The sequence below is a fragment of the Micromys minutus genome (genome assembly GCF_963924665.1).
Source record: "Micromys minutus genome assembly, chromosome: 27".
NCBI classification, from domain to species: Eukaryota; Metazoa; Chordata; class Mammalia; order Rodentia; family Muridae; genus Micromys; species Micromys minutus.
In genome coordinates this window covers 14,113,938-14,126,107 of record NC_137962.1, presented here as the reverse complement: position 1 = coordinate 14,126,107, position 12,170 = coordinate 14,113,938, and the positions used below count along the sequence as shown (strand labels likewise).

General features: G+C 39.3%; 1 protein-coding gene across 1 annotated transcript in view; it reads left to right on the top strand.

Moving 5' to 3' along the window:
• The window catches only part of FAM135B (family with sequence similarity 135 member B), a gene marked incomplete at both ends in the record, with an annotated part of 152,615 nt that overhangs the window by 31,562 nt on the left and 108,883 nt on the right, over positions 1 to 12,170 (top strand). Inside the window, one exon of the mRNA XM_080939778.1 lies at positions 8,400 to 8,479. Within this exon, the coding sequence (XP_080795904.1) occupies positions 8,400 to 8,479 (80 nt within the window). The remainder of the gene's footprint in view (positions 1 to 8,399; positions 8,480 to 12,170) is intronic.

The following is a 12,170-nucleotide window of genomic DNA, read 5'->3' as shown; positions in this document are numbered from 1 at the left end:
TTTCCTGCTCAGCACTGGGGATGGTGCCATTTTCCACAGAGAATTTGTGGGAACTCAAACAGAACTGCATAGGTACAAGTTCTTAGTACCAATCAATCCTAGAATGGCAGTCATAAGTAAAGCTTGAGTTTGCTGTCTTCCTCCAAGTACAGTGTGATAGGAAATTGATGCATAGCGCCTGGTGATGACTGAGGTGTTATGTGCTCAGACAAGAGGTCATTAGAATATAACGGTTGGTTATGGTGCTGACGGGATTGATGCCACCTCCAGTGATGATGGAATTGCTGAAATATGGGTAAAGGCACTTGTGTCAAGGAGAGGCTGCAATGAGTGGCCTCTAGGGAGTTACCTTGCAAATATGTTCTGCATGTTGTCAGTGCTTTACTGTTAGTGGTAGGGCTACAGATGCTGCTGCTACCACTTTGATATTGATGCTGCACCTGCTGTAACTGATTTATAAACAAGCTTCTAGCATTTTAAAGATGGATCTTGAAGAAATTATACGTCCTTCTCTGACAAGCAGGAAGATCTGGAAATAGAGTGATGTTTCCACATTGTGGTGATAGGCTGCTGTGACATCTCACATACCTCGTAGATGGGATACCTTTTATCTGTCAACTTGACACAACCAGAATCACCAAGGAAGAGCGTTTGAGTAAATAGTTATCTAGATTAAGCGGGCCTCCATGGCCTGTCTGTGGAGGATTGCTTCGATTGTTAATTGAAGTGGAAAGATCTACCCTTGAACTATTTCTGGGGGCTGAGCCATGACTGGTATAAGAATGAAAAAGCTAGCTGTGCATCAGGAACATTGAGGAAGGATCCAAGAATGTTTATAGTCTCTCTCCTCTTCACTGTATGACTAGTACTTCAGTTTCTGTCCTAGCTTACCCTCAATGATGGATGGTAGCCTGGAAATGGAAACCAAACAAACTCTTTCTGGCCCTATATTGCTTTCCGTTAGGCTATTTGTCATAGCAACAGAAATGGACCTAGGACATTGGATGAGAGAGGCATCTTCCTGTGATGGTAATTTGTTATTTTTCCTTCATTTACATTTCTTAACAGCTGTTTTGGTTTGTTTTTTGATGTGTAACAGAATTACTGATTGTTGAGCATTTTTAAGCAATACAGTTATTTCTTAACAGCTTTAGAGCTGTAGAGGCTGGCAAGCCCACCATTATTGGGCCACATTTAGTGAGCGACTTTATGTGATGTGAGGACTCTGCTGAGTTCTGGGTCATGCAAGGCACCAATCACTTTGCAAGACAAGATGTAAAAGAGGGAGAACCAATCTGGACTCTTTCCTTTTCCTTTTTCTTTTCTTTTTCCTTTTTAGCAGAACCAATTTCAATCTACCCATATCTAAACCTACAAATCTACAAATAGGTCAGCTCATTCATGGTAACTGAGATTTCTTGTCCGAATCACCTATTTTTATTTTATTGCTGTTGACTTCATAAGACAGGGCCCAGGCTAGCCTCGAAGTTAGCAGTCCTCCAGTCTCACCCCTCCAAGTGCTGGGATGTACAGGTACCTACCCCACCCCTTCTGCTTCCCTTATCACTTCTTCATAGATAATGATCAGGATTCAATATCAGCACGACTCAGAAGAGTGGCAAGCAGGTATGCTGTTTCTATGAACATCTCTGTCAAAAGTGGAAAAAAAATCTACCTTCAGAGAAATTAGTTTTCTAAATTTGTTTGAATCAACTACCTGTCCCACGTGGGTCCTGACTTACACCACTTGATGTGGCTCCCTGTGATTTCAAATGCATTCAGTCACTGTAGTTGTTGTATTGAACAGGATAAATGCTTTTCTTTTACCCATTGTGTGTGTGTGTGTGTGTGTGTGTGTGTGTGTGTGTGTGTGTGTGTGTGTGTGTGTGACCTGCATGTTTGCATATGTATAAGCCCATTTATGTAGTTTGCTTTCATGTAGAGGGCCATGGTTAAAGTCAGGAGTCATCTTCAATTGTCTTTCTAAGTTATCCTTGAGGAGTGACAGCTTTTGCAAACCTAGAGGTTACAGATGTGGCTAGTCTGGCCACCCAGCTTGTCCTCCAGCGTCCCATGGCTTAGCCTTTTGGGGGTTCTGATCATAGGCAGGCTGTTATGTCCACAGACATTTCAGTTTGATTATGGAGATCTGGAATCCAGTCCTCCTGTTTGCATAGTAAATTCTTCACTAATGATTCATTTTCCCAACCCAGAACAAGTGCTTTTAAGTTATTTTCAATTTTGTAAATAATAATAATAATAATAATAATAATAATAATAATAATAATAATAATAATAATAAATAATGACATTTGTGCTGTTTTAAGAAATAATACAAAGGTCCTGTAACTCTTCATTCACCTTTTCTTAAGAGTGGAAGCCTGCAAAAATGTAGTTCTTTTCACAACCAGGATGTTAAAGGGGTAGTCAAGATATAGAAAGTTTCACTTACATCTAGTTTCCTTTATCATCATCATCATCGTCGTCGTCGTCATCGTCATCATCATTGTCATCATGATCATCATCATTATGTTAGTACAGGAGAGCCACACCCAGCCGCCATTTTTCCCCTACATCTGGCTACAACTGATCTATAGTTATTTCCTATTATTTTGTTTTCTTCAAGAATATTTTGCCAATAAAACCATCTTGGAATGAGCTTTTTTAGCTCAGCCTAATCGTCTAGAGATCCATCTAGATTTTTCTTGGCTTTGATTTGATTTTTGACACTTGAGATTTTCCATGTAGCCAAAGCTCTGCTTGAATTGTCTCCTTGTTCTTGTTCCCTCCTTCCCCTTCTCTCTGGCTTCCATACCCAGGGTGATAGGATTATAATCACAAGTCGTCAGTATTACCAGCACACACACTCTGTTAAACGGGTTATTATGTACAGATTCTAAAGCAATTGCTGATTATTTAATACTTATATTTTGACCACTTTCCCTGCATTTCATATTGGCTTTTACAATTTGATTTTTCACCAACAGTATACAGGGTTCTCTTTTCAAATCCTCTTACAGTTAACTGTGTTTTCTGCATTAGACAGCCAGGGATGTGAGATACCTTCTTGCTATGGTCTCTATTTAAATTTCCATGACAAATTCCTACTTTGGTAAACTTGTCTTTTTGTTTCCTTTGGGAAAATGTCTCTTCATGTCTTTTGCCTGCATCTTGTTGATATGCCTTACATTTTTACATTTTTATTAAGTAGACAGAATAATGGGTTTGCTATGACATTTTCTTACATAGGAATCACTGTACTTTGCCCACACTTAATTGGAGAATTTTGTTTTGTTATTGCTATTGAGTTTTATAAGCTCTGTATATACTGCTCCTATGGGCCAATTACCGGACATACAGGTATATGATTTTCAAATGTTTTATTCCATATGAAGGATGCTGTACATTTTGACTATTGTTTCTCCCACTGTGCAGCAGCCTCTTTGTCTGGTGTGCTTCCTTCCTCTCGTTTATGTGTCACCTGTGCCTTTGATGGCAGAGTAACAGCCAAATAATTGTCCATACCAAATTTGTTTTGATTTAGAGTTTCCAAGTTTTAAGGTATTGTGTTTAATTCTTTACTATACTCCAAGTTACTTCTGTGAATGGTATTGGATGGATTTCTGACTTCATTACTCCTCAGGAGTACATTCAGTCTTAGTCTCAACACATTATTTTCTGATGTCTTTCTACATATATATATATATGTAGAAATATATATATATATATATATATATATATATATATATATATATTGTGAGTTCCTCATGTCCTTGGTCAAGAACGAGCTGAATTCACTCAGTATTGTTGTTTTCCCCTCTTGAACACATTCTACTGGTCAACGCCTTTTTTATGTGAGTACCATTCAGTGTTTATTACTATAAATGTATGATGTAATTTGAAAACAAGAAATCTCATGTCTGCACCTATAAAACCTATTTTAACCCTTTGGTATGTATGAGACTTTTTTGTCTATTTAGTTTTGTTTTCTTTATCTCGATGAAGAGGGTAGTGCATTCATCCCTGGATTGTTTTGAATCTATATGTTGTTTTGAGTAAGACTGAACAGAAATCCAAGCATATTTCTAGGTTTTTACTCTCTACCTAGTAGATTTTCTTCCTTTGGTAAAATGTTGGTTTATATATTTGATTTCTACCATTGTTTTTAACTCTTCATTTGTGAGAATACCTTAACCTAGGTAATAAACCTTTTTAGTTAGTCAAGATAAAGTATTATTAAAGCTGACTTCTACAAATTTATGACAAAATAGCAAATACTAAATAATTCTTCCAAATGGAAATGTTTCTTATAAACCTCTCCTTACATTTTCTTCAACAGTTCAATAACTAACCCTGGGCCAAGGAGATGGCTCAGTCAGGGAAATGCTTGCCTTGCAAGGACCTGAGTTTAATCTCCAGAATTCATGCTAAAACCTAACCTTAGAACTGAGAAGATAGAGACAGGAGCTCCTGGTCTGTTTATATGCTTCCTCTTAATATTAGGGATGTGATTTTGGAGCACTGATCAGCCACACATCACCACCCAGGCGTGGGCATGTTTAACAGCAAAATATCAACCAAAAAAATAGCACAACAGCACCAAATGCAAGTGTGTGCACACGATCATTTCCTCTGTCTTCAATGCAGTCTAAATGTTAGATAGGACTATTGATTGTAGCCAGATCCATGTCTGTGAATTAGCACAAAGGAAATAGTTTTGAATCCAAAGTTAATAAATGTCAACATATAGGGAAGCCTACAAGGATGGCATTCACAGATAACAAATGCAATCTGCATGAGATTTGCAGATGTTTTCTCCCAAGGCTTCAACTGTGATCCTCCACTTCATCTTCTATGTTACAAAAGTGTTTAATTTTAATGAAATTGGATTCACCCTTATTTGCTTTTATAGACCATGCCCTGGATTCAGAATCTAAGAACTTTGCTTAGTACTATATTTAGAATATATGTAAAATGTTTTCGGTTTTTTCTAAATGCATTAAAAACTGGTATATTATTTTTTAATTAAAACCACTATTTTTTCATAGGACATACTTTGATTATGATTTTCTTTCTCACCTATCTTCCCAGTTCCTTCTTCCCATCCTTTGATACAGATCCATTCTGTTTCTTCTCTGTTTAGAAAACAGACTTCAAAGGGAAAGTAATAAAATATAATAGGATAAAATGAAACAAGCAAACAAAAACATCACAGAATAGGACAAAACTAGCAGAAACAAAAGAGCCTAAGAGACAAAGATGAAGATAGAGATGTAAATACCCACTTTTTTTGCATACTCAAAAATCCCATAAAAACTGGAAAATTGAAAAAATATATATGCAAAATCTATACGGTAATAAATAGGTAAATAAATAAATATATACATGATAAACATTAATATTAAAATTACAAACAAAGCCTTGACAAGACATTACAGGAAAAGGAACCTCAAAACTGCCATTGAGTTTGTTCTCTGTTGGCCAACTACTGCTGAGCACTCACACTACCCTTTAGAGTAGTTTGTTTTCCCAGTAGGACTATCTTGGATAAAACTAACTTTTCATTTGCAGGTGTTTAACCAAATGGCTTCTGGGTTAGGAATGGAAAGCTGTGTCTACTTCTTCCTTTAGCTCTAGGAGCCCATCTTGTACAGACCCACACAGGTGCTGTGTATGCACCTGGTGCACTGCATGCTGCCATAACACTTGTGAGTTCATATGTGTAGTGGTCCTGTTGGATTTAGGTCTTGTTTACTTGGTTTTATTTGTTTCATCTGGCCCTTTCAATATTTTGTCTCCTGCTTCTTTTTCCTTAGATTTTTCTGAGCACTGAGGGGAGGGTTTGCTAATGACACTCCATGAAGGGCTGAGTATTTCAAAATCTGTCACTCCATGTCTTGCTGTGGTTCTCTGCATTGTTTCCATTTACATTACAGAAGGAAGACTCTCTATTGGTAGTTGAGCAAAGTCCTTATCTATGGGCATAACAGAATGTCATTAGAATTCATTTTAGTGCTATATTCACTTTGTATAGCAGTAGTATATGCTTTTCCCTTTGTCCCTGAGCTATCTAACCTCATGTTCTTGGTCACTAATGCAGTGTCATATATGGGTACCATTTCAGGGACTAGGTCTTAAATCACTTAAATTGAATCAGATGTTGGTTGGTTGCTTCTACCGGTTTTGTACCACCATTGCACTAGAGAATCGTGCAAGTAGTATATCATTATAGAGAGAAAGGTTTGTAGCAGGGTTGTTTACATTTCTCCTCTGGTAGTATGCAACATACCTTCCAGTACCAACATCAGTAGTTAGTAAGGTACCATATAGGTACCAGCTAGACTTCTCCATGTTAAATTAGTTGTGTAGATGTTGTTGTCTTCATAGACTTAAAATTTTCAGTTAAGTGAAAGACCAGGTTGGATACAGATTTTACATGAGGTGGTAGATTTAATTTGAGGTTTGTTTGTAATTATTGCTTTGCCTGCGGGTATTCAAATGCCTCAAGAAAACATGCTGAGAAAGTGCTTTATTTCTGTTCTGTACAAGGTGTGTGTGTGTGTGTGTGTGTGTGTGTGTGTGTGTGTGTGTGTGTGTATGTGTAAAGCAATTATGAAGGAGTTGGGGAGCTCTGAAGAAATGGAAGGGGGGATAAATCATGCAAGTACATTATCCGTGCACGAAATTCTTAAACAAACAAATAAACAAATGTTGCTGATACATTTATATTCCAACTAGTGTGGGCTGAAAGGTGGATGTAAGTCTGGATCTCAGTGGAGATGGAATTCTGATCTTAGTGAAGGATCAAGGTAGAGCTTTGTTTCAACCTGAAATCTGTACCATCAAATGTGTGTGTAAAGGTGCTGCTGTTTTTCTGTATCACTCATGGGAGGCAGACAGCTCTTATCTAAGGGATTCTATTTTGTTATGTCCTATGTGTGTGTGTGTGTGTGTGTGTGTGTGTGTGTGTGTGTGTGTGTGCCCCTTGTCATTAGTGTTTCTGGCTTGACAGATAAGAAACTTCCCAATACCCAGTTTAGGATACAGGAGGTAAAAGTGGAAGGCTGGAAAGTTACCACTGTGGCTTTCCTTCTCCAAAAGTCCGTAGCTTGTGTGTCTCCCCATCTTTGTCTTTTTGTGATTTTTTTTTTTTTGTACCCTTGGAGTTTTTCTTTATTTCTTTTTATTTTCTTTTTCTTTTTTTTTTTTTTTTTTGAGAAAAAGAATAGGAAAACAAACATGGAGTATTTCACTCTTTAGAGGCAGAAGTCATGCCAGATAGTGACCTCCCCCCCCCCCATTGTTATATTTCTCCTCAATTAGGGGACTATTATGGCATCTTAATTCTCATTTTATAGAATCACAATAGGTTCACAAAATTACACCATAGATTGAAAATCACTCAGCTCATACACTTAAGAGAAGTTTCATAAATTACATGATAAACTCAAGTTGGCCAGCTTTAAGTTATCACCCAGACTCTAGTCATATGGCCATGGCCAGTGCTCTGAGGACACATGTCCTTTGTTCATAGTGTATACATCAAAATCACAGCCTCACTAGCAATATATTGTCAATACTCATGATGCCCCTGACATAGTTGTGCAAGAATCCCCAGCTAAGGGCACAGTGAGCTACAGGGGTACTGATCTGGTTCATGGTCCATTTACTTAAGGTTCACCTTGTGATCTACATTTCACTTCACTGTGGGTTTGAGATATGTGAAAGGAGGGGAAAGCTAAGCCAGGTATATTTCCCAAGTGCTTACAAGTGCAAAGATCATTAATAGCAAAGCAACAAGGGGAACACAGGAGAGGTTACCAAAAGTCTGGGAGCCTGCCTAGGTGTACCAAATGTGGATGTGATGGAACAAAAAGTATGGTAAAATAAGGACATGGCTACACTGGGAAAAGTGGTGAGCAATATACAGCACGTGACAACCCATGTTCCACGGGCAGCAAGATGTGTAGAAGAGGGCGCACACACAAGCACATAAGCGTAGTTTACAAGTCAGTAAGTCAGTTCACTCAGGGATTTCCAGCTCTACATTGTGCTATCTTCTTGTGACAAAAAACAAACACAAAAACAACAACGTGTTTATGCACTGATTTTCATGTGACCTGTTTGTGCCTTTTCTGTATTTGCATCAACCCAATCAACTCAAACCTTGCTCAGTCTAATGCAATCTGAAGTAACATAGTTTCCTGCCTCCCTCTAGGTCCTGTCCCTTCTCCTCCAACTGCTCCAGTGAAATGTAATCTTTTTTTCCTTCCAGATATCTGTTAGACATCTAGGACCTTCAGTTTCTCTCCATGGTTTTCCATAGTTAAGTCTAGATAGTTTTAGGAGCCATGTTAAGCAGTCATATCATCATGGCCTGGTCTCTGTTCTCTTTGTAGGTATTACCAGATCAGAGTGAACTTGAAGGTGTCCTCAAGGATCCCTCACAGACTGAGTGCTTCCATCGTTGGGCAGTCAGGTAAGTGGAAAGCAGGACTCCTGCCTCAGGGGTAAACAACCAATGTGTCCTTGTGTGTCATAGTCTGGTAGAATGCAGTGAAATAGTCACTGTCAACCCTTAGACAAGTGGGTTCTGGAAAGGCAGACACAGTATTGGAAGTGGCTCCATGTGAACAGCATCATTTGTTAAGGACACTTGGCTGAAAAAAAATCATTCTAAGGAGTGAATGGTAGTTGGCAGAAACTGTCTGCGGCAGGTTGGATAGCATTACATCCTGGATGAAATGGATGAGAAACATTATCCAGCAGATAGGTAAGAAGAAGCCTGTTGCTTCAGGGGACCAAGTAAGTAAGCAGTTGTGCTGGAACTTTCTAGGTACAATAGTGGGTCTGAATGTCATCATTCTGTAAGGGACACCAGCCCCTCAAAGTCTGTACAGGACCAATGCAAGCACCAAGTTAACAGCACAAAGGAAATGTATTACCTGGACCAGTAATCTCTGGTTGAGAGGCAGCCTCTGGATTGGGCAGAGGCAGAGAGCAAGAAGCAGCATCAGTAGCAGCAGCAACAGAAGTGGGTTTTTAATGAGAAAAAGGGGGAAGTCTGTGCTAGAGTGAACTGGTAAGTGTTGATCAGATGGAAAGGTTAGCTAGAATAGTGAAATAATGAACTTTGACCGTTAGACCTTGGTTTTCCATCATAGCAATGAGTAGGTAGCCAAATAAGGGAATGGACTTTAGGGGACAGCTTTAGAAATTTAATCTAATGATTTTTAGCAAGGGAGAGGAAAGGGTGGAGAAAGGGCAATACCTGTCGTTGCCATGTTTTTCACACCCAGTGTAAAAAGACTACCAAGAAAAGCCCAGAACCTAATAATGATGATGGAGAACTAAATGGGGAGCCAAAGGCTTTAGGAACAGTTTGTTAGGGCTGAGTGGGAAAGACGGTTTTCTGTAAACGAGAAAACCATGTGAAAGTCGAACTCGCTAACGAAGTAAAGGGTAATGCAGAAGCAAATCTGGCAGAACCACATCTTCTAGCAAGTCATAAAGAAAATGATTCTGCCTTCAGTGCAGAGAAATAGGAAAGAAGTGGAGGAAAAGCAAACCTCAAAGCACCCATTGACCATTAGAAGTAAGAGTGACCCCTATTGTCAGAAATGAGAGTTGGAATAGTGCTGGACCTCCGCACTTCATACAACCCATTGGGATGGGTGGCAGCATTGGGGCAAGTCAGAGCATGTGCAGTTGAGACCTTACAAGTGAGGTGCATAGACATCAAGTAGAGTTGGCAATTCTTCCTGTAGTTCAAGGCCTAAAGAGAGACTCAGTTGGCCACCTGCCTCTTTCTCAAGTCTGAGCTGAGCTGGTGTTAGTTTATCAGTGAATCACTATGGCCCCAAGACATTTCTTTTGTCCCTTCCCCTCTATTGGGAGCCAATTATGCAGTTTACAGGAGCAAAGGAGGCTTCCCACTCTACCACCATTATACTCCGTTCAGTAGAGACTCAGTGTAATTTAGGAACCATTTCCTCCTTTCTCATCCTCTAGTCTTTCTTCCTTCCCTGCTTCAGCCCACAACATCCACTAGAATAGGAGGATACTTGGGTCTGCTTTGAATAAACTGACTATACGAACTGAGGTAAATGATCAGTACGTTGCCTTTATTTCTTCACTTGAAATATGAAGGCAGAAATTCACCTCTACAATGTCTTTCTCTGTTTGCAGAGATGATACACAACAAATATGTTTTATAGAGACAATAAATACAAGCGTGTTTGTGATGGGAATAGCCATAAAGTAAGGGCCCATGCGTCTTCTCTGTGAGAGGTCATAAGTCAAGAGTTATGAACCAAGGTCTTGTTCTTAAAATCAAAGCAAAATTCTGGAGTGGGTTGGGGAGGGAAAGTTGACTGATTGATGAGAGGCATCTGTAGGCCAGTGTGGACTTGGTCCCTTTCCTCTCTGATGTTCTTGGGAGCATGAACTCAGCTCCTTTCGTTGATGTGCCTTCTCTGGAGTGGGCAGTCCTGCCTGTGAGAGCCAGAGGCTGATGAGTATGCAGGATCTTTTGGAGCTCACAGAGAAGAAAGCAAGTGAGATGGAGCTGCAAAGACAAAGGAAATTAGCAAGATATACAATATTAGATTATAGCTCTTTTCCTTCTCGGTCTATAGTTTGGCAGAGCAATGACTGATACAGTTCTCATGCCCTTGAGCTCTGTACTTAAATGCTGTGTAGACCAAAATGCCAAATATGCTAGCAAGAACTTGTAATTAGCTGGTTTCATGGGTGGTAGATACAGGGAAGATTTATTTACCCTTCAAGGAAAATTTTCTAATTATAACACATTCCTCTGTGTGTCTATATTGCAAATGATGCCAAAACTTGATACTAAAAACAATGGCCTAACCTGCTTGAGTTTTCAAGTGAGCTGAGCTTGCCACCCTTGGTGATGTGCTAGTGTTACCTGAGCTCTCAGCTAGAACAGAGCACTCAAGACTTCTTCAGCCACAGTTCTGATCCCTCAGCTCACTGCTTAAAGTATAGCTAAGTTTTGCATCTAGCTGGTGTACCAAACTACATTACATGGTAGTTCTGCTGCTCAGAGACATAACAAATAGGATTCTACATTACTTCCTTGCTCTGTGTGGAACAGGTAAAGGGTTTTTCTTCTGTATCACATTGGTCAAGTCTAGGACAAGGCTGTCCATTTTTACCTGGAAAGAGAACCCAAGCCTTTCCTTCCTGTAATACACTCCCTTCTATCCATGTGTTGAGAGAACCCTGACAGCTATGTTTTCAAACAATTGTCCAAACATACTATCACTTAAAGGTATTTTTGAATAGAAAATAATGAATATAGATGGTTTGGAAGCAAAGTATGAGAGAACTAAAAAAATTCAGGAACTACAAAACAGGGCCAATAATGTCTTCAACGCTCCATTATTAACCTGTCAATGTAGTATATTCAATGTGCTTTGTTTGCTTGTTCGTTTGTTTCAGTTGCCTTTACTATGGTCATAAACAAAGCTTAGTGAGTCTAAGGAAGCAGGATTCATTGGGAGAGAGTATCATGGGCATGGAGAGGCTCATATTTCAATCCTTCCTCCCTACTTTCAAGCCCTTATGTACTCTGGAGTTATTTAAACAATTTTATTTCTAGGTTTTTATCTATATGTTGGGTTCAGTGGATGTACTTACCTTACAGGTTTGTAGCATGGACCAAAATTGTGTGAGGAAGATAGTTAGAAAGTAGCTGGTCTCAGAGAAAGTGTAGAATAATTGTTCACAGCTAAGCGTGGATATGATGCATAGTGTGGAATAATATTTTGCTCTGTGTGGAATCCTGGTGTCACCACTGTGGATACAGGGGTTCATATCAGGTGGTCTTACAGACAACCTGTGAAATAAAAGTCATGGGAGTAATGCAGTAGGGTGATAGTTTGCAGATTCCAGATGTAACAAATACTTAAGTAGGAATAGAGCAGCATGAAAGGGGAAGGAACTGACAGTGAGGACAGGAAGGTCAAGAACCTGGCCAAAGATGAAGGTATGGATGGATGATCAGGCATAGGTCATAGTATGACCCCAACCACTGCAACCTGAATGGGACTTGGATTCTTAGATAGATATAGTGTATTGAGAACTGGGACAAAACAAAATGTCAGACCTGCTGAATTTGTATCATAAGATGAAAAGTTTTTTCT